This window comes from Diplotaxodon limnothrissa, linkage group LG19 (assembly GCF_057381915.1).
Source record: "Diplotaxodon limnothrissa isolate DT_005_m linkage group LG19, D_limnothrissa_male_GT1.1, whole genome shotgun sequence".
Classification (NCBI taxonomy): domain Eukaryota; kingdom Metazoa; phylum Chordata; class Actinopteri; order Cichliformes; family Cichlidae; genus Diplotaxodon; species Diplotaxodon limnothrissa.
In genome coordinates, this window is record NC_140614.1 from 31,328,650 (window position 1) to 31,352,353 (window position 23,704).

The following is a 23,704-nucleotide window of genomic DNA, read 5'->3' on the forward strand; positions in this document are numbered from 1 at the left end:
ATCAAAAATAATCAATTTCATTTATTAATGCTAAATCTTAGAAGACCCTCAGCTCACTCTTCAGTTAGCAGCTTTACATAATCTGTGAAGTGTTACGCCATGAACAAACCAAACAACTGGTATGGGATAAGCTAACAGTAATTTTATTGATGTCGCAAATTCCCGTTAAAGACTTGTGACACTGACCAATAATTTGCAGTACTGCTTGCTATTTTTTTCATGATTGCTGGTTTCTGATGTGTTAGGTTACAAATTACTTAGGAGCCAATTGAAGCTCAAACTTTTAATTTAAGCTGTCAAGTTAGCTCACTTATAAAAAACAACTTATTTAATATTTTCTGCTGAAAATCTAATGTGAATGCTGAAAGATTTTTGATATATGAGATGATATGTTTTTGTGAGAAAATATCAGCCAAAATATCAACTATAGTTTTTGGTTAAGCTTTTACCGTATATCATGATGTGGGACAGCAAACAAAATACATTAGAGCAAATAGCAGTACCAAACACTGAATATGATACTGATTTTTTTTTTTTTAAGAAAAAGAAAGAAAGCAAAAATTTGAGTTGACAGGCATCAAAATCAAGAAGGTTTTGGTCTCAAATGATGTTGTCAGCACTGAGCTGAATGCATCACTTGAAAAAAAAACAATGATCAAAATCATCTATAGGTAGATTTTTACGTTTGAAAGTGTTTAAAAGTTATTTTAAAACACACTGTGGGGGCTGTGTTTGAAGCAGATTTAGTCTGGCCCAGATATTTTTGGGGCACACAGATGTACCTAGTAAAATTGCATGTCAATATGAGAGTGAGGAGAGGGAGAGTGTTTTACTCTTTGATTTTTTTCAGTGTTACATTTAGATTGTTACTTTACTTTCTAGTATTTTTGAGCTCTCACAACTTCACAAGTACAGATGTTAGTCACATAGATTTTAAAGCCTTAAAAACACATTTAATCAATTAACAATTTAAAAGTGCAACCAAATCAAATTTTGATCAATTCACATTGTTCCAAATATATTATATTTTCAGTATCAAACCTTCACCAGTTTTAAGTCTCTGGCATAGATTAAGAGAAACAAGCACCAGTACTGGGTGTCATGTCTGTTTTGCACCAATTAACAGGAGAAAACTTCAATAAGTGCGTTTTGGTTAAATTAAAATTCACCAAATAAACGTACAATATTGGTTTTCAGATGATCTGAAACAAGAAGTTCCGTGTTTGAGCATTAAAAAAAAAAAAGTCTTCTGCGAACAATAAAAACCTGAGCACAAGTGTTAAAATCAGGGGCGATTTTAGCCCATTTTTGGGGGTGCTTCAGCACAAATGAATCAAAGCACCCCCAAAGATTTCTTACTTTTTTGACAATATTTGCTGTTTGTGTGACACACTACTAAAAATATAAAAAGCATACAGTACTTGGTTGGACGTAACACTTTAGCAATAAAATTATAGATTAAAAAAAAGGAGCCTCAGGTAAACGTGTAAAATCAAATGATCCGTTAATCAAGAATAATGTCGAATCAGTGTTTCAATATTTATATATTTTATTACATGTTCATGTGGTTTGGTTATTTGCCTTTTGGTTGAAAGTACACTGAGAGAGGACTTTTTGTTAGCGATCTTAATAGTATTTTTTTATATTAATTTAATTTTTCATCTAATTGAATACAATCTATTTGTGTATGATTGTCAGTCCGAAGAGGGAGAGAGGAAAGAGGGAACGTGAGGAGAAAGTACAAGGTCAGGAAGAACCAGGTAAGAAAACAGACAGGGAGCAGTGACAGGCACAACAGAAACTGAAAAAAACCTGATTTTACTCATATAACATTATAATTGATCAGGGAGATTAAAATTAATGATATATTTTTATGTGGTTCAGCCACAACTCTACTAAAACCTCAGCCAGTAATAGGTCGGCCAACCTTTGGACCGTCCAGTTGTCTGTATGACTGCCGCAGTACGTGCATCACATTTGCTCACTATCAGAAAGAGCCAAACAGCCCTGGTGGAGTGAGGAGCTGTAAAGAGAAGCAGATGCTCTGTTTCTAAAAATGTTTTAAGCTTGTTTCAAAGATTCTGTACTGCAGCTTTAAATGTTTTCCAAAAGCACACAGACACTTATCAGTGTTTCTCAAACTTTTTACAGTGTGGACCACCTGATAAAAATGTCAAGCTCTCCTAAGGACCACTATGAAAGCATGAAACTCATAAATCTTACAACACGAAATTAGTGTATCTTTTAATCAGCTCGGTGGCCCTTCTGACTTGGTCTCCTCTGACACAGAAGAGCTTAATTCCTGGTTTTATTCTTGCTGTCAAACCGTCTTGGACTCTGTGGCTCCTTTAAAAACCAGGCAGCCCAAGGCCAAACCTGAGCCTTGGTTTAATGAGAGCAGTCGTGCTGTTAAGAGGGAATGTCGTCGAGCAGAACGGAGGTGGAAAAAGGATAAACTGCATGTATCATTTCAAATTCTCAAAGACTGCTGGCATCGCTACCAGAACACTGTTAAAGAGGCAAAAAGGGAATATTTTGCAAATATTATTTCTTCCAACTGTCATAACCCACGTGTGTTATTTAGGACCATTGACACCGTTCTTTTTTTTTTTTTTTTTTTTTTTTTTTTTCTAAATGACATCAGAAACAGCAGTATGCGACATTACGTGATGGCAGAGCTTCAGTTCATCCTTTGTCATTTTTTTTTTTTTTTTTTTTTTTTTTAATAAATAGGACAGGGGGAATGAATGAGAGAAAGAGGGGGAGAGAAAGAAAGAAAACCAAAGGGGAGAAGAGACGGTGAGAAGGGGGGGGAAGAGAGAGAGAGAAAAAAAGAACTCCTGGGTCACCTGTATGGAGAAAAAAAAACAAACAAACAAAAAAAAACAAACAGAGGAGACAGCAAACAACAAAGAGCAACATAATAATAGAGAAAACAAAGCACCATCACAATAAACTAGCTAGCCATAGATATCAATATTTACTAAATAATAAACGATATTGTGCAGCACGCAACGATAGACAGCGCACAGTGTGCTTTGAGGCAGCAGCCAAGAAAGCTTTAGTCCGCGTCTGTGAATACCCATGTGTGCATACCTGTGTGGATCAGCATGCTTGCATTCCAAAGGTTTCTCCATGTAATGATCTGCTAGGGAGTGTGGGGGGGCCACAGCCCCGTCCTCCAGGGTGTGAAGCGGGTATGGAGGAGATCAAAACTCCAGACATCCAGAGGCCCCCAGAACACAAGAGACCATGGAAGACCAACAGAGGGGCAGCCGCGCCACTGTTCCAGTAAGAGCTGAGGAGAGTCCCAGATGAGGGCTCACTCAGCAGCCGCGGAGCAGAAGTCAGGGGGAGTTGCAGTGACGCGCCCGTGAGCTCCGCCGGCCCCCAGCTGCGCCTGAGTGACTGAGCCCCAGGCCGAGAGGCCGGGGGCACCCCACCTCCAAAGGGGCCCGAGCGAGCCCCAGGCCCCAGGCCCCGACAAGCGGCCGCCAAGGAGTGAGCCGGTGTGTACCCGGACGCCCACCCCCAGACACAAAGAACCACCAACACACCGACACCTGAGGGAGTCCGCCACCGGCAGGGGAAGTGGTGGTGGGTGGAGATAGGCCTCCAAACCTTGGAGGGCCTAAGGTGTCCCCAGAGAGGTGGCGTCTGATACCCAACCTGACATATAGACACAGACATACAGGCACACACAGACACAAACATCCATTCCCACCCTCATGCTCTCATATGCACTCACTCCACACTCAACCAACGTGGAGACAGACATAAAGAGACGCTGTACACACAATCACACTCCCCAAGCGTACTCTACAAACCGGGTCTAGGTACCCTTGCCCCTGGAGGGGGGAATTGCACCCAGACCCAGGTGGTGTTACCCTTTTCCCTGCGGTGGGGAGAGGCAGACCACCCCGACTCCGCAGCAGCAGGGAGGCCCCACACCCCAGACCGCAGTCGGACGGCCAACTCCTCCTACTAGCCCTCCCGCTCCAGCAGGCCGCAGAGAATGGGGGTGGGAGAAGACTCCAAACCTCCCTCCACCCACTCATTGTAGTGTTGATGCATATGTGTTCTAAGGTGCAATTAAAACCCAGGAGGGCATGGAGCTACCTGCCATGGAGCAGCAGGTAAGCGCATAGTCCCTCCTGCTAGCCCTCAATGACTAAGTGTATTTAAAATTGAGAGGTGGGCAACGACGTCAGGGGTGAGGTATACACCCTGATGGTAAATTGGACTCCGTGATTGTGCCCACCCCCAAGATCCTATATGTATGTGTAATGAGAGTGTGAATAATGTGAATGTCTAAGTTGTGGGATAAAATTGAGGCAGAGGCAGCCAGAAGGGGACAGGGGGGGGGGGGGGGGGGGGTAGCCTCCTCTGCACCCTGGTGACATACCCCCACTCCAAGGCCCTGCATGTGTGGGTGGTTGTGGAGGAGCGGGAAGAGGGAGGCAGCTGGAGATGGGGAGGGAAGGAAGGGAGGGGCAGGTAACCCCTCCCTGGGGCCAGCTCCCCCGCTGACCCCAGTAGGCACTCCCACCCTCCGCGACCCGCCGGGGAAGGGGGGCCCAGGCCCATCAGACCGGGGCCCAGTGCAGTAGCGCCCTCCGGCTCCACAGAGCCCTGGACAGTCCACCCAACCCCATCACAGAGAAAACTGCACCCACCCCACCATCCACACATCTTCCAGACTACATAAGACGGTAAACGCCCAGGCTGAGACACTGTTCTTAATACTCCATTGAATGTCTGTTTGGAAGTTTCTCCTGAGATTTGAACTGATTTTCTGAACTTTTTTATTTAAGGTCATCACCAGCAGGGCTCTTATCACAGCTCCTGACTCTGACCCCTCAGTCTCTGTCCCTTACGCTGTTGTTTTCACTCAGTTTGAGCTTGTGACGCTCTCCACTTTAGAGGATGTGGTTCGCCATATTAAGCCCACAGGTTCCACTCGGGATCCTGTCCCTCCACAATTCTTTAAAGAAATTTTTCCTAGTATAGGACAGTATGTCCTTGACATTATTAAAAGCAGTCTGTCTTCTGGTGTGGTTCCTGCAAATTTCAAACATGCAGTAGTGCAGCCACTGCTTAAGAAACCTGGCCTTGATCACACAGTTTTAGCGAACTATAGGCCTATTTCCAAGCTGCCTTTAGTCTCCAAGGTTTTAGAGAAAATTGTTTTTAGTCAACTGAAAGATTTTCTAGATGAAAATGGAATCTTTGAGGTTTTTCAGTCAGGTTTTAAAACCCTTCATAGCACAGAATCTGCATTATTAAGGGTTTTTAATAACATCCTTCTGGCATGTGATTCTGGTAACCATGTTGTTCTGGTCTTGCTTGACCTAACTGCTGCCACTGACACAGTAGACCACAATATTTTAATTTCTCAATTAAATGATGTAGTGGGTATTGGTGGCACTGGACTTAATTGGTTTAGGTCTTATCTGTCAGATTGGTGCAGGGATAGCTCAGTAGGTAGAGTGGTTGCCCCATGATCGGAAGGTCGGGGGTTCGACTCCACTGAACAGCTACCCTGAGGCACCCGAGCAAGGTACCGTCCCTACACACTGCTCCCCGGGCTCCCCCTGCATTGGTGGCTGCCCACTGCTTCACTGGGTGAATGGGTTAAATGCAGAGGAGTAATTTCCCTACGGGGACTAACACATACACATTATTATTATTATTATTGTGGCTCAAGAGTTGGAAGTTCGTCATGTAATTGGACGGTTGCCAGTTCGAGCCCCGGCTCGGGGCACTTCACCCAATGCCTACTGGTGGTGGTCAGAGGGCCCGGTGGCGCCAGTGTTCGGCAGCCTCGCCTCCGTCTGTGGCTACAATGTAGCTGCCATCACCAGTGTGTGAATGGGTGGATGACTGATTGTGTTCTCAGGGACTAGAAAAGCGCTATACAAATACAGGCGATTGTCAGATAGAACTTTCTCTGTCAGCCTTCTCGGTTCCGAATCATCTTCTGCTCCTCGTCCCACAGGGCTCAATTTAGGGCCACTGCTCTTTTTACTGTATCTATTGCCTCTGGGTTCTATCCTTAGAAGGCATGGGATCTCATTTCATTGTTATGCCGATGACTGACAAATTTATTTGCCACTAAAGCACAAGGATGGTATCTCCATAAAACCTCTCTTGACATGTCTAGATGACATTAAAGCTTGGTTGGCTCTAAACTTTGTAAATTTTAACAAAAAGAAAACAGAAGTGTTGGTGTTTGGACCCAGTGGTCCCTGTGAGTCCTCCTCTGTTGTTTTAGGATCCCTGGAAGTCTATTTTAAACCTGTTGTTACTGACCTTGGTTTTAAGTTGGACAGTGATTTTAAATTGGACAACCAAATCAGAGCAGTGAAATCCAGTTTTTATCATTTCAGGCGACTGGCAAGAGTAAAATCTTGTCTTTCGAGGCAGCACCTTGACACAGTGATCCATGCTTTTATTTCTTCCCGCCTGGACTGTAACTCACTTTATGTGGGGGTCAGTCAGTCGTTGCTCTCACGTCTGCAGTTGGTTCAAAATGCGGCTGCACGACTCCTAACAGGAACTCGAAAAAGAGAGCATATAACCCCCGTGCTAGCCTCTCTGCACTGGCTGCCTGTGTCTTTTAGAGTTCGTTTTAAAATTCTCATGTTTGTTTTTAAATGCCTTCACAGTCTTGCCCCGCCTTACCTCTCTGAGCTTCTTCATCCCCACATACCCTGTCGGTCTCTCAGGTCAGCTGACCAGCTGCTCCTGGAGGTACCGAGATCCAGGAGGAAGCTCAGAGGGGGCGGGGCCTTCTCTATCGTGGCTCCTAAATTATGGAATAATTTGCCCATGCACGTTAGAGAGGCCCTTTCACTGTCCACTTTTAAATCGCGTCTTAAAACCCACTTTTATTCCTTGGCTTTTAACCTCAGTGAGACTCAGTTTCTCTTTTAATTGAAGTAGTTATTTAATTAATGATTTCACTCTTCATTTATTTGGTTTTTATTTATATTTCATGTAATTTTATTTTACAGTTCCAATGTACAGCACTTTGTGTCAGCTGTGGTTGTTTTAAAGTGCTTTATAAATAAAGTTGATGATGATGATGAAACATGGTTTACTAGGGTTTGTAACTAATTGACTTTGCAGAGAGTTGAAGGCCAGCATCCCAATGCAAAACACATAGGATGCATCTTCTATAGTTATTACATGTTATTACAGGCAGCCAAGTTTCCTTTCGCAGTAAGTGATGGGACACAGTTACACTGTCAGCCAGTATACTCCTGTCATGATTATTTCTGTGGCTAATGATAATAGGAGTATTAGGAGCAGTAAAGAGTCGTCATATTACCAGTTATAGCTGCAACCACAGCCAGACAACAACTGTGCTCATGACATAAAGGGTGGACACGCTGAGAGAGAGCGATAGAGACAGTGAGAGGTACAGAAAACAAAGTGAAGACAAAGTGAAACCACCTTATGCATGTTATGATTTAAAGAATATGTGATAGTTTACATATCTAAGACTGTATGCCTTATTAGACATTTTAGCTCATGGATTCTGGTGCTTTTTCACAAATCCATTTCCTTCTGACTCCACATCTAACATCATTCCAAGCTTTGAAGAAGTTTACTCTGGGATACACGGCTGCACAGTCTTCATCATTGAGATTGTTCGGCTCTCCATCGTTCCAGTACCTGAAGTAAAAGACACTTTACTTTACAGAGCTAACATTTTCTTTCAATCCATCCACTTTTTCATCTTCCCTCTCAGCCACATATATTATTGAGGAGAAGTTCATTTTTTGTAAGTGGCAGTTTCACTGTGTGTAGCATACTGAACTCTTACCCTTGAACAAGAAATCTTCCATCCAACCATTTCCAAGTCCCTTCCTCCTTGGAATCACTCAGTCCGATCCAGAAGTCTGTCGAGAGCTGGGAGGCATCTTGATGATTTATTAGGAAATTTACTGTCGAGTTCTAACAAAAAAAAAAGATTAAAATTAATTTTAAAAAATCAATATGAATGGTCTCCACAGAAATACTAACAAACCTCTTTGTCTTGGCTGTCTATGATTATAAGATCTCCTCCCTGCAGCTGACAGAAATCTCTGGATTCCTTCCATGTTTTCATTTCATTTGATTTCAAGGAGAAGTAGTAACATACAGAGTTCATTAAAATCCATCCCACAGGACAGCGTTTGCAGCCATCGCCTGTTTCCAAAAGATAATGCCACTATTATAGAAAATTATGAAACAAATCATTTTTATTATATACAGAAATAATAAAACCGGTTTTACTATGCATTGACAAGCGTGATCTTGAAGTTTCAATTTCCTTTGTGATTTTTTCCATCTGACTTTTATAGTCATTGCTTCGTTTTGTCTGGTGTTCAAGCTCCCAGTTGGTTTGTGTCTGACGGCTCATCTCACTGTCCAGCTGCTTGCTGGCATCCTTCATGGTTTCCACTGCAGTCTTGTAAGTGTCCTGGAGGTTGATGAGCTCTTTGCTGATGCGTTCGGTATCATCGAGGGTGAGGTGAGAATCTGTGAGTTTGTTATCTGCAAGATAACAAGACAGTGTTACTACACAATAGGGTTAGTTCTTTTTACCGTTTTTCTTATTCGTAAATAACATTATTTACTGACACTGACAAACAACAATCATATTTTAGTACATAGTACAAATAATTTTAGCCATTTTTTATTTATTAACATTTTTTTGTTTTTGTTCTGGATTGTTAACAAAATTCAGTATCTGTTTGATAATAAGAATGATTCTGTGCATTGCACGTCCTCAGACTGACTTACAATGGACTCCCAGGCCAATATCAACTATCAGCAAAACAGCAGCGAGTAGGGCCAGGCTCACTGCAGCCAGTCTGTGACATCTCCCAGGACTCATAGTGAACATGGACACTATACAGAGAAGAAGAATTTTCAGCTTAATGACAATGACAAATCTTTCGTGACCAACACTTGCTTGAAGTACATGTTATAAAGGCAACTTAATGTATCTTTTTACTACTTGCTGAACTTAAATCATGTGTAGTGACAGGCCCAAAAGAAGCAGTCCAAAACAGTGAGTCTTTAATATTAATACAAAGCCCAATTTAAAAAAAGTGTTAAAAGTGCAGAAATGATAAATAAGAACACGAGAGCCAAGCAGCGCTGCACACAGGAAACAGACATGTTTCCAAATATGAAATATACTGCAACAACAAAGAAACGGAGAATCAGAACAAAACAGAACTCAATGAGGATGGGAAACAGGTGAGGCATGAGATGCAGGTGAAACTAATTAACAGTCTAGGAATGAAGGGAGGGAAGCAAAACGAACCTAAAATACAAAACAAGAAAGAATGACCAGAACAAGGAAACAAGGGCACATAAACACAGGACGAGACAAGGGGGAAGTAAGAGAGAAAGTAATAAAGGAACAAAACACAAATACTCCAAAATAGGAAAGTGAATTTAAATAAAGATCAAACATCAGACTAGAATAAACCACTCAAACTCTACAAATACTATACTATCAAGAACTGCTTGGTGCCTGAAAGTTTTGAATACTTAATTGTGAGAATTAAGTATTCAACTTATTTCAACTTATTTTAGCAGTGGTATGTTCAAACTTGGTCAAAATAACCAACAGACACCCGAATCAGACTACGGAAGCCCATTAAACACAAATTTAATTTATTATACCTTGGTGCCTGTTAGACTGATGATGATGAGGATGCTCTTCATCGTAGAAGTCTTCTTCACAAATGAATTCCTTAAATCCACCATTAAAATTACCACCCGTGGGTTCTCTCCTCTCCTCCATTCTCACTGTTCAGTCAACATCGGTCATATGTGCATTTGAATAACAACTGGCCTGAGATAACGCAACCTGAACTTGCTGATTTCATCAAAAATTATTGAACACAATCAATTCCAGTAAAATGTGGAATGTGTGGGGGGGAAAAGGAGAAGTGAAATAGTTGTTATTCATTTTGCTGCAGCATTCACTTTTCAAACACAGAGGATTTGAATGTGCTGACTCTTATAGCCGAATTAACCGTCTTAGATGCTGGACAGTAATAATGTTTTCTGCACTGTCCATGAGTAACCCCCCACCCGCAACATACACACACACACATTAATTTTTTAACAAGAATGCCAGGTTCTGAAATTATTTAAACACAACCTGAGACAAAGGACAACACAACATACACAGAGGTTCCCACCCCGTGTGTGTGTGTGTGTGTGTGTGTGTGTGTGTGTGTGTGTGTGTGTGTGTGTGTGTGTGTAGGGGAGGCTGAGGCAACTCTTGGTTATCCCTGTGTTTGGAGCAGGCGCTGGGCTCTCCAAATCACAGAACAAACACTTCCTTTAATGACTAACTACTCCGGAGATGTTAGTTCTAAAGTTACAGTGGGATCCAAATAATATCAGGCTGATCCTGCCACAATTTTTTCCTTCTGTTCAAATCACGGACAAATAGTATCCCACAGTTGTTTGTGTTTTTGAACCCATTTTGCACAAAAAAAAAACAAAACAAAAAAACAAAACTGAGTTTTTAAAAATCTCAATCGAAACAAAAAGGAGCACAAGAGTCCAAACACACAAGAAAACAGTCCAAGAACACAGGAAAACAGATCAAAAACAAAACCAAATCAGAACCCAACAAGAGTCCATGAAAAGTTCAGGGGGCCGACCGTGCACATGGCAATGGCGGCGACGGGCAAACAGTTCTGGAGGTCGACCGTGCACACGGCAACAGCGGCGGAGGCAAAACCAATCAGGCGGCCGACCACTTGGAAGGTAGTGGCAGCCACTGAGCAGGTCCGGAGGTCGGCCGCGATGCCAGCGGCGGCGCCGAAATCTTTCCGGAGGCCGTCCCCGAAGGCCATGATGCCAACTTAGAGGCCCGGAAAACAGCCAGCAGAGGCGAGGCGGAACGGGTCGAGCTGGCTCTGGCGGTGGTGTAGCAACCGCAGGACCAGACAAGGCCGGACCAGGCGAGGCCGGACCAGGCGTGGATGAAGACACGGAGGCCGGACCAGGCGTGGATGAAGGGACGGCTGCGGAACCTGACGGCAGCGGGACGGCTGCGGAACCTGACGGCATCATCACCTGCAGCATCATCACCTGCAGCCAAGTGGTCGGCTGCAGGTGATGATGCTGCAGGCGGTGATGTGAAAGTCGCGGGGGATGATTCAGCAGGTGACGGCTGAACCGATTTCCCCGGACCATCAGCAGATGTGAGGATGTGCTGGCTGGGTCCTCCGGGACCCTCAGTTAACGAGGAGTGATGCTGGACGGGCCCCTCGGACCCTCCAGCAGACGAGGCATGAGGCTGGACGGGCGACTCAGGCCCTCCAGCTGGTGAGAAAGGAGGCTGGACGGGCGACTCGGACCCTCCAGCAGACGTGGCATGAGGCTGGGCGGGCCCCTCGATCAGCTGACCGGGCTGAAGGTGGCTGCTGATCAGCTGACCGAGCTGAAGGTGGCTGCTGGGCAGCTGACCGAACTGAAGGTGGTTGCTGATCAGCTGACCGAGCTGAAGGTGGTTGCTGATCAGCTGACAGAGCTGAAGGTGGTTGCTGATCAGCTGACCGAACTGAAGGTGGTTGCTGATCAGCTGACCGAGCTGAAAGTGGTTGTTGGGTAGCTGACCGAGCTGAAGGTGGCTGCTGGGCAGCTAACTGAACTGAAGGCCGGGAAACACACTGTTCATTTTTAAACATGGGCACAGGAGTAGGCACAACAACTTCTGAATTAACTACTCCTGAGTTACCTGGCTGGGGCTTATGAATATCTGGGATGACACACATGTTGTTTGCGCTCACAGATGTGTTGAGTTGAGGACGAACAGCGGTCTCTACATGCTTGACAGGTTTTGAAGCATGACAATCATCCAGAACATTCCTAGCCGGCTGTTCAGACAAAATCCCAGACTCCTGCTGGGACTGAATGCTGGCGGCGCATCCGCCACTTGCCAGTTGAAATGGGATCAGGGCTGGCAAAAGGTGACATGGAGAAACACTGCTGCGGAGTGGAAATGAAAACTGCACCAGTCCGTACTACAGGAGAAAAGGGAAGTGTGGTTGGGTGGTGATGGCTAGGGTTGCATTTCTTCTTTAAGGATGGATCAAACGATTTGGCGACAAATCTTGGCAAAAACTGCCGCTGACGTCGAGAACACCACGTGGTGAGGGCCTCCAGGAGGGTAGCTGAATCGTCCATTCCTGGACCGCTCATGCCAAACAGTTCGAAGGCTAGCCTCGCTCTTAGAGCTGTTATTATTTGCTTAAGTCCATTTATGTTCAGAAAACTGACAGTGGAGGCAGTGGACGACAAAAAATTATCAAAAAACACTACCTCCAGCTGCCTCTTGTAGGGGCTCACAGCGTGGATTATCCTCCAACAGTAATCCCATAGGTGCGCGAGATTCTCTCCCTCAGAGGTGAAAAGTGAGTCCGCTGGATCCATACTGGTCGCGTCGTTCTGTCAGGGCTCTGTGTGCGGACAGGCAGAAATGTGGATCCAAATGCAGGACTCCGAGACGAAATGTAACTAAAACCACAGCTTTTATTGCTGGCATGAAACAAAAACAGAAACCAAGCAGGAACACACAGGCAGGGTCTGAGGGTACAACGCGACACCGAGCATGGGAAAACACAGGGCTTAAATACACAGGGTAGTAATGAGGGAATGGGCAACAGAAGGGAGACACAGCTGGGGGAGATCAGGGCTAACGAGACGGGGGAGCTAAGCTGCACACACTAACATAAGACAAAGACTTTCACAATAAGACAGGAAACAAGAATTACTAAACCAGATGCAGACATGACACTGAGAGACAGACTAGACACTGAACAGAAACTGCAACACACATGAGAACCCAAAACCTAAGAACTGATCCCTCACCAAGAATAACAGAAACAGATCTATAATGATAATAAACAAAGCACCAGAACATCAGAAAACAATCCATAATGCAAAAATAAACCAAAACATAATAAACTCAAAATACCGGGTCCAACGGACCCAGAACCGTGACAGAAACAGCTGCGTTCTCAAAAATACCCGTGTAGGTGTAGCGTAAAGGGGGGGTTCAAGGTTCTTTATTTGTCACATGCATAGTTATACAAGTATAACACACAGTGAAATGTAACCTGACACGCTCCTCGACATGTGAAAAAATTGGGGGGGGGGGGGGCGTAAGAGGAAGAACATATATATATATATATATATATATATATATATATATATATATATATATATATATATATATATAATGCTCAGTGAATACCTCAGGCAGCAGAAACCCAAGAAAGAGGAGGGAGACGAGGAACCATCATGGAAGGACAGGCCCCTGCACGGTATGTACCACCGGCAGATAGAGGAGGTGGCTGATATCCAGAAATCCTACCAGTGGCTGGACAAAGCTGGACTGAAAGACAGCACAGAGGCACTAATCATGGCAGCACAAGAACAAGCTCTGAGCACAAGATCCATAGAGGCTGGGGTCTATCACACCAGGCAAGACCCCAGGTGCAGGCTGTGTAAAGATGCCCCAGAGACAATCCAGCACATAACAGCAGGGTGCAAGATGCTAGCAGGCAGGGCATACATGGAACGCCATAACCAAGTGGCCGGCATAGTGTACAGGAACATCTGTGCCGAGTATAACCTGGAAGTCCCGAGGTCAAAATGGGAGATGCCCCCAAGGGTGGTGGAGAATGACCGAGCTAAGATCCTGTGGGACTTCCAGATACAGACGGACAAAATGGTGGTGGCTAACCAACCGGACATAGTGGTGGTAGACAAACAGAAGAAGACGGCCGTAGTGATCGATGTAGCGGTTCCGAATGACAGCAATATCAGGAAGAAGGAACACGAGAAGCTGGAGAAATACCAAGGGCTCAGAGAAGAGCTCGAGAGGATGTGGAGGGTGAAGGTAACGGTGGTCCCCGTGGTAATCGGAGCACTAGGTGCGGTGACTCCCAAGCTAGGCGAGTGGCTCCAGCAGATCCCGGGAATAACATCGGAGATCTCTGTCCAGAAGAGCGCAGTCCTGGGAACAGCTAAGATACTGCGCAGGACCCTCAAGCTCCCAGGCCTGTCAAGGTCAACAGCATTTCAAGTAGGTAACACCTTGATTATTTTCTTTATTTAGTCATTATGTTGTAGATCTGCTCCTGTGTTTGAGATCATTGTTATATCACAGGGGTGGCCAACTCCAGGCCTCGAGAGCCGGTCTCATGCAGGTTTTAGATAACATCCTGAGTCAACACACCTGAATCAAATGATTAGTTCCAGGCCTCTGGAGAACTTGAAATGTTGAGGAGGTAATTTAGCCATTTAAATCAGCTGTGATGGATCAAGCACACATCTAAAACCTGCAGGACACCGGCTCTTGAGGCCTGGATTTGGCCACTCCTGTTCTATCACGACTCAGTCTGGCACAAGCTTTAGCTGTCAGACCTCTCTTTTGACCCCAGAACGATTTGGTACACAGAGGAGTTTACAGTCAACTCGACAGTGATTGCAAGGTGTCCAGGTTCTGTCACTGTAAAAGAAGCCCAAATCATCACCTCTCCACCACTGTGCTTTACAGTTGGTATGAGGTGTTTGTGTTGGGTTGGTTTGCTGTATTTGGTTGTTACTAAACGTGGCGAGTACATTTTGGACAAACATCTACATTATCCTTTAGATAGATATGTGAAACCTATGCTGTGCTGCCTTTTTTACAATTGCACTGTCACTTTTGATGTGTAGTCTTTTTTCTGTTTTTTGTTTTGTTTTGTTTTTCACTGAATGTTGGAGACTTTGTCACTTCTTAGCATGTGATCTAAGAAATGAATCCCCCCCCCCCTCAATGCAATCAATGTTTGTAGGATTTTGGAACTTAAAGATGGAGATTCATTAATGTTTCTTGATTTTTCTATGAGTGCTTCCCATATGGAAAAGATATATATAAATCTTACAAAGTTTGTATCCGTCTTGTGTGAAACTTGTATGAAAAGCATACAAGAGTGAAAACAGATATAAAATCCCTTGAAAAATTATATAAATGAAACTTATGTTTTGGATACTTCCTAAAACAATATATGAAAGTAATGAGAAAGTGGCCACTTTCATGAGTAAATCATATAAGCCTTATATGATTCACTATATGAAGTAGGCCACATCTTATGCAAGTCTTTTATAAGTTTTTTCTTTTCCATATGGGTTTCTTTGTGTGTAAACCTAGTTAACTTTGTTCTGACATCACTCTGATCTCTCCACACAATATTTTGATCTCTCTACACTGCCAAACACAATGAAACTGGGGCTCCTGTGACTCCAGTACACTGATGCTAATGTGGTACTAATGATCATAATGATTTAACTTGGTAGATGTACGAACTCCAGCACAGCAAATCTTTCTATTGGATGTAAGCGGATTATAAAACTCATGTGTCCATGTAAGATATAGAAATTTCCAAAACATTTTAATATTGTTTACTGAACTGTAATACACTTTTCATTGACTTTAATACAGTTTGAATGATACAAGTTTAAAAATGCCCCAAACATAAAACATATGAATCATTCCAGGTTTCTGGAGTGAATCAAGACTATCTTGATGGTACTTCACATATCCAGTCTAAGTTATGCCCATTGCAGTTTCCATCATAGCGGGTCTTCCAGGGATTAGAGGAGGAGTACATGATAATCACACAATTTTTCTCCTCAACATTTGGTTCTCCATCCATCCAGTACCTGAGAAAAGGCGAGACAGATAATTAAGTGGAAATGATCTATAAAAATCTATAATTAATAATCTGTCTTTTCTTACCTTTGTTCCACCTCTGTGACATTATTAAGCCACACCCATGTCCCCACTGTCGCTATGTCAGTAAGACCAACCCAGAATCCGTTCACCCACTGATGAGGATTGTTTTTTAGAAGTTTGATGGTGTTACTCACGAATGCCTATGTGAGCAAAAAAAGAGAAAAACACATTTAAAATTTAGTCAATAAAAATTGTAAATTGCCTACTTACAAAACTGGCCACGATTGCCTGTGGGATGCAAATTATGCCAACACAGAAACTCCTAAACAGCCTTAAGGCTACATTTAAAAATCTTTGCTAATCACTTTCAGTGACTATTGTCAAAGGAGCTTGCAAAGAAAAGTGTCTGGACTTCTTTAAGTTGCTTGAAGACGTTTCACCTCTCATCCGAGAAGCTTCTTCAGTTAGCCACTTCACAAGCGCATGGCACAACACAGAAGAGCCACCTCCACAGGACAAGACTCAGCACTCCATCTGCATCTTAAGGATAAAGGACACTCTTTCGAGGATGCCAATGTTCACATTTTGGACAGAGAGGACAGATGGTTTGAAAGAGGAGTGAAAGAAGCATCTATGTCCACTGTGAGTGACCATCTTTGAACAGAGGCGGGGTTTACGACACCAACTCTCTGCCATCTTTAATCCAGTTTTGAGATCCTTCCCAGACGCCTTAACGCCCACTCACATGCTGGGCCATCTGACCTCAGGAAATCGCATGATAAGGTGGGGCCAGGTTTCACAATGAACACACCTGAAACTCTGGCTGATTGGGACCCACACCCAGTTTCCCACCTTGGCTCAGGCGATTAGAGGATCATCAGGGGGTCCTTTTGTCCCTCTGTGGGGGGTCACTCCCACTAGGTTTATATCTGGGACTCTCCACCATTTGACCTTAGAACTGAAGAAGCTTCTCGGATGAGAGGTGAAACGTCTTCAAGCAACTTAAAGAAGTCCAGACGCTTTTCTATGCAAGCTCCTTTGACTACGATGACCTGGATGACTGAGAACCTTCACAGACATATTCAGTGACTATTGTATGTCTGTGGACGATGTATGTAGATAACTTATCTGTTTTCAAGCTTCTTCTCTCTTATTTTCAACCCACCTGCTCCTGTTGGTTATCAATCACAACAAGGTCAGAGCCACGACTAACACAGTCCACTCTGCTCTCATGCCAGTTCCTTTTGACAGCAGAGGACTCGGTGGAAGAGAAGAAATAGCAGGACGAGTTGAAAAGAATCCATCCAGGAGCGCATTTATCACAAGAGTTCTCTGAGAGAAACAAAGGATTTCTTGTCATTTCAGGTACTTTAATGTATTCAGAGTTCACAGATTAAAACAAAACTTCTCACCTAAAACTGATATGTTGGACTTTAGGTTTGTCTTCTCTATTCGCAGGGCTCCCATCTGTTTCTCATAACCATCATTGACGGTCTTCAGCTGCTCAATTTTCACCTTTACTTCTTTGTGGTTGTTGATCGCGCTCTTTAACGCCTTCTTGGCCTCCTCTTCGGCTTCGATCACATCGCTGTGGTTGCTTCGGAGATAGTCAAGCTCACTGAAGAGCTGTGTTACAGCTGGGTTGGAAATGTGCAAGGAGCCCTCTTTGACTTTGGCACCTACACAGGTAAGAGAGACAGATATATTAATATAATTAGTTCATCATTATGAAATGATTAGTGTTTTGAAATATGGAAAATGTGCATTTCCCCTTGTGTGGTTGCTGAGAGTTCAACAATTATTGTATTGGCTAACCAATATTGTTACACAACCAAGCACAAGTAAACCGTATCATCACATGAGCTGTTACACTCACACTTAATCGCAAAAACAACAGCGACTATCAGCAGCACAGCATTCAAGAGTCCCAAGCACAGTAAAACCCATCGATTAAATCCATCTCCACCTACATGGTCAAACATACAAATTTTGAAAACAAAAAAAAGATTTTCAGATAAACACTTTTCATTTAAATCTGGTTGTTGACACTTGAAGATGATTCAGAAATGCAGCAAATAAGTAAAAAGCTAGAAATTAGACTGAAGTAACTCGGAAAAATATATTATAAAACTATCAAATTTAAACTATTAGACGTTTTATTCCCATCCTTTGGGCCATCTATTATTCTCCCTACGGCTTTACTAATGTGTAGGTAGCATAATGAATAATAATTATAATAAATATCACTTTAAAACTACAGTTATTTGGGCATAATACCACAAATTCTTCATTTGTTAAAAATTATACAACTACCAAAAAAATGTGAATACATAAAATCACAGGCTGATCTGCATTTATGAAGGAAAAGAGTGGGAAAACTGTAGAAATGCACAAAATAAAAATCAAATAGGAATTCAGTGCCATACCTTGTCCGGATATGTTGTAGCTTTTGAAGAAAACTGGAGGAAACGTTGGCCTAACTGATCTTGTCCTCTGTGAAGTCTCCATTGCAATGCTGCAGGTTCTGCCCACTGAGCTGCTTTCCCCTCCTTATATACAGACACAAGGCATGTCTCATGGACTCACATGCCTCATGAAGCCTTTATCATTTTGTCATAGACTAATTAATATGAAAACTCTCCCTAAACATTTTGGATTAATAGATAAAAAATAAATATATAAAGTCCCCATCAAATACACTGTGTGCACAATTATTAACCAAGTTGTATTTTTGAGGATTAATTTTCATTATGGATCAAGGACAGTGCTCTTGGTCAATCCAAAATGTTAATTAATCTAAACCCAAATGTTTAAGAATGTAAAAGTGAGGTTTTGTCTTTAAGAGAATATTTATATATATATGTGCAGAATTATTAGGCAACTAAATGAAAAAAATGAACATTTTCCCATCTCACTAGTTTATTTGCAAATGTTACAGTGAGAATAATAAAACAACTCAAAATGTACACTGTGTAATTTTGAAAATGTAAAATGTGTCAAAATAAATTTTTTTTTTAAAAAATCAGTGACTAATATAGCCATCCTTCTTTTCAATCACTGTCACAAGCCTTCTATTCATGGAGTCTGTCAGTTAACTTTTTGTGCAGCAGCAACCACAGCCTCCCAGACACTTTTCAGAGAGGTGTACTGTTTCTTTTCATCCTTAAGGCCTTTACTGGCTAGCCATGCAGTGGAGTACTTTGATGCATGTGATGGAGCATTGTCCTGCATAAAAATCATGGTCTTCTTAAAAGATGCAGACTTTTTCCTGTGCGACTGCTTCTAAAAACTAACAGTAGGTTTTGGAGTTGATTTTCAGGCCATCTTCAACCTGAAGAGGTCCAACCAGCTCATCTTTAATAATACCAGCCCATACCATTGCCCCACCTCCACCTTGCCGGCGTTTAAGTCGAAGTGGAGCTCTGTGTCTGTTACTGATCCAGCCACTGGCCCATCCATCTGGTCCATCAAGAGTCACTCTCATCTCATGAGTCCATAAAACCTTTGAAAAATGTCTGTTCAGATATTTCTTGGCCCAGTCTTGACGTTTCAACTTGTGTGTTTTGTTCAGTGGTGGTCGGGTTTCAGCCTTCCTTACCTTGGCCATGTCTCTAAGAACTGAACACCTTCTGGACACTCTGGGTAGGTTGCAGTTCAGGAGCATGGCAGCACTGGAGGATAATGGGTTCCTGGTAGCTTCACGTTTGATTGTTCTCAAATCTTTGGCAGTTAACTTGCATCTTTTATGCTCAATGCGTTTCTTGCAACCCTGTTGGCTATTTGCAACAAAACGTTTGATGGTTCTGTGGTCACGCCCCAATATCTTTGCAATTTCAAGAGTGCAGCATCCTTCTGAAAGACTTTTTACAATTTTTGACTTTTCAGAGTCCATTTAAATCACTTTTTTTTGCCCATTTTGCCTGAGGGAGAGAAGCTGCCTAATAATTATGCACACCTTTATATAGAGTGTTGATCTACTTAGGCCACACCCTCACTCATTATGCAAATACAGATCACCTGATACACTTAAATCCAATAAGCACTCAAGTTTATTCATCTTGAAGTTGGAAAATATGCGTAAAAAATATGATATGGCCAAAATACCCACTTGCCTAATAATTGTGCACACAGTGTATGACTGTTTACATAAAGAACTTAAATTACCTGTTAAGAACATAATTTCCAAATTGTCTCCAACTAACAACTTCAATCAAGAATGATAACCTGTTTTTAAAAGATGGTGTGCATAAGAACAAAAAATCAAACAATTACACTTACTAGACACTTTATTAGGTACACCTTGCTGGACTTTTGCCTTCAAAACTGATTGACGTCTTCATGACAGAGATTGAACAAGGTGCTGGAAACATTTCTCAGAGATTTTGGCCTGTGCTGACATGATAGCAGCTACTACAAATATGTTGGCTACACATCAGTGATGCAAATCTGTCATTTCACCACATCCCACGGGTGCTCTACTGGTTACTGTGGAGGCCATTTGAGTACAATGAACTCATTATGTTCAAGAAAACCAGTTTGAGATGATTTGAGCTTTGGGACATGGCGCGTTATCCTACCTCGTTCATGTCTGACTTCTGATATGAACAAGGCATTTCTAGAGTCAGAACTGGTTCATATCAGTTGTTCGTGGTTGTTCAAGTCAATATGTATGTTTACAACTATATACTCTATGTATAGTCCACTAATAGAAAAAAGCATCCACAGCTATAAAAGTGCAAAACCTTCTGCACCAGGCGACAAATAGGAGGCTTGTAAGTTGACCAGTGAACTCCCCACACACTACGACAGCTGAGTCTGATTGCACAACATCCATAACACATTTCCATTTCTGTTGCAATTTTCATGTAGGCTCATGCTTTCAAGCTAGCTTCAGAAGCTGAGGAATGAGCTCTTTTTTGGTCCCGAAGCCTGACGTGCCTGGGCCTGTCTTCTCAGCATCCCCCTCAGTCCCACTGGTTACCATAATTGCTGCAAAACCACTAAACTACTGTGAACTGCATAATTAATTTGAGCTTGTACTGCAATAACTTATTAGTGATGTGGTTTTGAACTTTTTCATTACCAAAATACACAAATCAGTGTAACTTATATGTCAAGCGCATGTGTAAAATTCAGAGTGGCTTTATTGGGTGTGCCTGGACCCCCACTCACTGGATATTTTCTCATTTTACACCACTCTCTGTAAATACAAGAGATGGTTGCGTGGAAAAATCACAGTAAATCAGCAGTTTCTAAGATACTCAGACCAGCCTGTCATGCACCAGCAACCATAACACATCCAAAGTCACTGAAATCTTCTCTTTTTTCCTATTTCATCATTTGATGCTTCAGCAGGTCATATTGAGCATGTCTGCTTGGCTAAATCTCTTGAGCTGCGGCCGTATGATTGGCTAATTAGGTATTTGCTTTAACAAGCAGTTGAACAGGTGTACCAGTGACCAGTGATAGAAAGTAACCAGTGAATGTGGATGCCTACTGCCAATTTGTGCAGTCATCGTAAATATTAGAATATGTTCAGGACAAACTTGGAAAGACATTTTTGAGCCATTGAATAACCAAACAAATATTGCAAATTATACTGTGCTCTTACATAATTTATTAAGACTAATTTCAATATGGATGTTTTTTTATGTTACACAAGTGAAAAGATTTTTTTATTACTAGCTGTGAAAAAGCTTAATACTGTGCATGTACGAAATGTACTCCTTTCTTTTTTATGCAGTGGTTCTGACAGATGTTGAAATAATCTTAATTCTCTAAGTGCATGTTCAGCAACTTATATAGTTAACATTTGACCCAAAAAGAGGGAAATGAAACTTCTGGTGTCAAACAATAACAAGTGCAGTAACAACAGGGGTTATTAGCATTCAGCACTCCTGATGATCAATCTGCAAAAAATGGACATAAAAATGTTCCAATTTCTCAGTTCTCATTTCTTCTCTGGCATTCCTGTTCATCACTAACGCTCTGTGTCTGTGCCAGTCCATTAAACGTAAACTGGAATCCCTGATAACAGAAAATCAATTCAGTTCAGTTTTATTTATATAGTGCCAAATCACAACAGCAGTCACTGTTGTCACAACCTCAAGTCACTTTGAATTTGCGGTCAAAATATTGAAAACTACACCGAACGTGTCTTGGTTGCTATGCACTTACAGGTTTGTATATCTGAAAGTATTGTGGCCCATCTGATCTGTGGATCATAAAAGTACAACTTCACACACAGACAGGAGTGACTCAGTCACTAAATTATTTAAACATTATTGAAGTCCTGTCATGCTTTCAAGATATTCCAATTCCCATATATTATTTCCACTTGGGTGTTTTATTGAAAATATGCTTTCGTTTAAATGTCATATGAATCTTCCCTTGCCTCCTGCAAAGAAGGAATGTGAAACTGACGCCCTTCAGCCACTTATTTGGCACACAGTGTTTTACACATTACTGACAGAGCTAGGTATATTATACCCAATATAACATGAGTATCTTCCTCTTTAACCCCCCTCCCCAAAGGAGTTGTTTTACGTCTTCACAAGCCACCCGGTGGCCTCATATAGGCATACGGATGAGTGATGAATGCTCTGAACTTATATTATAGATACCCGGGATGTACGAATTTAAAAATGGTGAGCTGAGAGACTTTAAAACTGATAAGTATTTGTTTTGTTTTGTTATATAATTATTATTATTATTATTAGTAGTAGTAGTATTATGGTTTATGCTATTTGTATATGCACAGCATATTGTGAACCCAGGTTTTATGTTGAAGTGCATTATGGTAAATGGCCTGTATTTGTATAGCGCTTTTACTAGCCACTAAGGACCCCAAAGCGCTTTACACAACCAGTCATCCAGTCATTCACACACACATTCACACACTGGTGATGGCAGCTACATTATAGCCACAGCCACCCTGGGGCGCACTGACATTATAAATAAAGGTGCTATGGTATTAATGAAGTTCCTTTTCCTTGTACAAAAGAGGGCTTATATAACGACACAAACAAAATTAATTAATTTTCAAATCATTAATGTAAATAATGATATTGGTCCAAAATTCTTCACACCCTTGTGCTTTTAGCTTAAATATTTGTAAACCCGATCCGTCCTACAGGGTGTCGTGGTCTTTTTTGGTTTATGTAAGTATTCGCCCCCAAAAAACCTAGTTAAACAGAATTAAAATTAAAACCAACTTAAAATTATCTACTTAGCCTTGTCAGAGCTGTTAAAAGAAGGCTATTACTTAAAGTCACATATTTCCATATCCTCCCAATGACAGGCTAATTTAATGTACTTTTCTCTTGCCATACTGACTCATGCTGACTCCCATACTTTGCTATTACAGTCTCTAAGTGACCCCTTATGGGGCAAGGAAGAATCACTTTTTTCTCTGTTGTATTGCACAGTGCATCTGGGACTGTGCAGTGACTTGTATGCTGCTCACTGATTAGCCACATAACATTAAAACCACAGAATGGACAGCTACAGTGAAAGAAGACGCTGATCATATCATAACACTGCAATGTTCTGCTGAGAAATACTGAGACCTGCAATTCACATGGATGTTATTTTGGCTCCCCCTGCAGGCCTTAAAAACAGCCAACGTGGAAGAGCTAAAAAGTGCAGTTCCACTAATGCCCACTTGAAGCTGACTCAAACAAAAAGAAAAGCCTCATAGACTCCCAGAACCAGAGGATGATTTAACAGATTGTTGTAATGCATGTGCTGCCTTAAAATACAGTGATAGTTGACAAAGCTATAAAATTATTAGTCTGTCAGAGTAATTTATTAATCTGATAGTCCAGCAACACATGCAATAATTAAAATCAGTCAATCACCTTTTATGGTATCACCTTTAATCAATATTAGAGACTCCTGGTGACCTTTTACTGCACTACAGTTGAGAGTGTGTTGACATATGTCATAACTGTG

General features: G+C 42.1%; 2 protein-coding genes across 3 annotated transcripts; both read right to left on the bottom strand.

Moving 5' to 3' along the window:
• Window positions 1-7,529: 7,529 nt before the first annotated feature.
• On the bottom strand, window positions 7,530-9,811 carry LOC146612556 (uncharacterized). The gene is made up of 6 exons (XM_085343268.1): window positions 9,688-9,811; window positions 8,794-8,901; window positions 8,284-8,544; window positions 8,036-8,196; window positions 7,832-7,962; window positions 7,530-7,680 (listed from the first exon to the last, which is right to left on the bottom strand). Exons 1-6 carry the CDS (start codon window positions 9,806-9,808, stop codon window positions 7,530-7,532), a joined length of 933 nt encoding a protein of 310 aa, XP_085199394.1. The 5' UTR covers window positions 9,809-9,811.
• Window positions 9,812-15,593: 5,782 nt separating this feature from the next.
• Window positions 15,594-19,415, bottom strand: LOC146612557 (C-type lectin domain family 4 member E-like). Of its 2 annotated transcripts, XM_085343348.1 has the most exons (8): window positions 19,350-19,415; window positions 19,139-19,253; window positions 18,178-18,300; window positions 17,628-17,717; window positions 17,164-17,430; window positions 16,917-17,083; window positions 15,815-15,951; window positions 15,594-15,738 (listed from the first exon to the last, which is right to left on the bottom strand). In XM_085343348.1, the coding sequence occupies exons 1-8, from the start codon at window positions 19,413-19,415 to the stop codon at window positions 15,594-15,596; spliced, it is 1,110 nt and encodes a 369-aa protein (XP_085199474.1). The 2 variants fall into 2 exon arrangements, with proteins under 2 accessions (XP_085199474.1, XP_085199475.1); XM_085343349.1 differs by lacking the exons at window positions 18,178-18,300; window positions 19,139-19,253; window positions 19,350-19,415 and adding an exon at window positions 18,389-18,401.
• Window positions 19,416-23,704: the final 4,289 nt, after the last annotated feature.

Coding starts and splice junctions, on each gene's coding strand:
- LOC146612556 (XM_085343268.1), bottom strand. CDS start 9,808: ATGGAGGAGAGGAGAGAACCCACGGGTGGTAATTTTAATGGTGGATTT. Junction 8,197..8,283: donor ATCACGCTTGTCAATGCATA/GTAAAACCGGTT, acceptor TTTTGGAAACAG/GCGATGGCTGCAAACGCTGT. Junction 7,681..7,831: donor GGAAGATTTCTTGTTCAAGG/GTAAGAGTTCAG, acceptor CTTTTACTTCAG/GTACTGGAACGATGGAGAGC.
- LOC146612557 (XM_085343348.1), bottom strand. CDS start 19,415: ATGCTCCTGAACTGCAACCTACCCAGAGTGTCCAGAAGGTGTTCAGTT. Junction 17,718..18,177: donor CTACAACATATCCGGACAAG/GTATGGCACTGA, acceptor TTGACCATGTAG/GTGGAGATGGATTTAATCGA. Junction 17,084..17,163: donor GTCCAACATATCAGTTTTAG/GTGAGAAGTTTT, acceptor TGTTTCTCTCAG/AGAACTCTTGTGATAAATGC.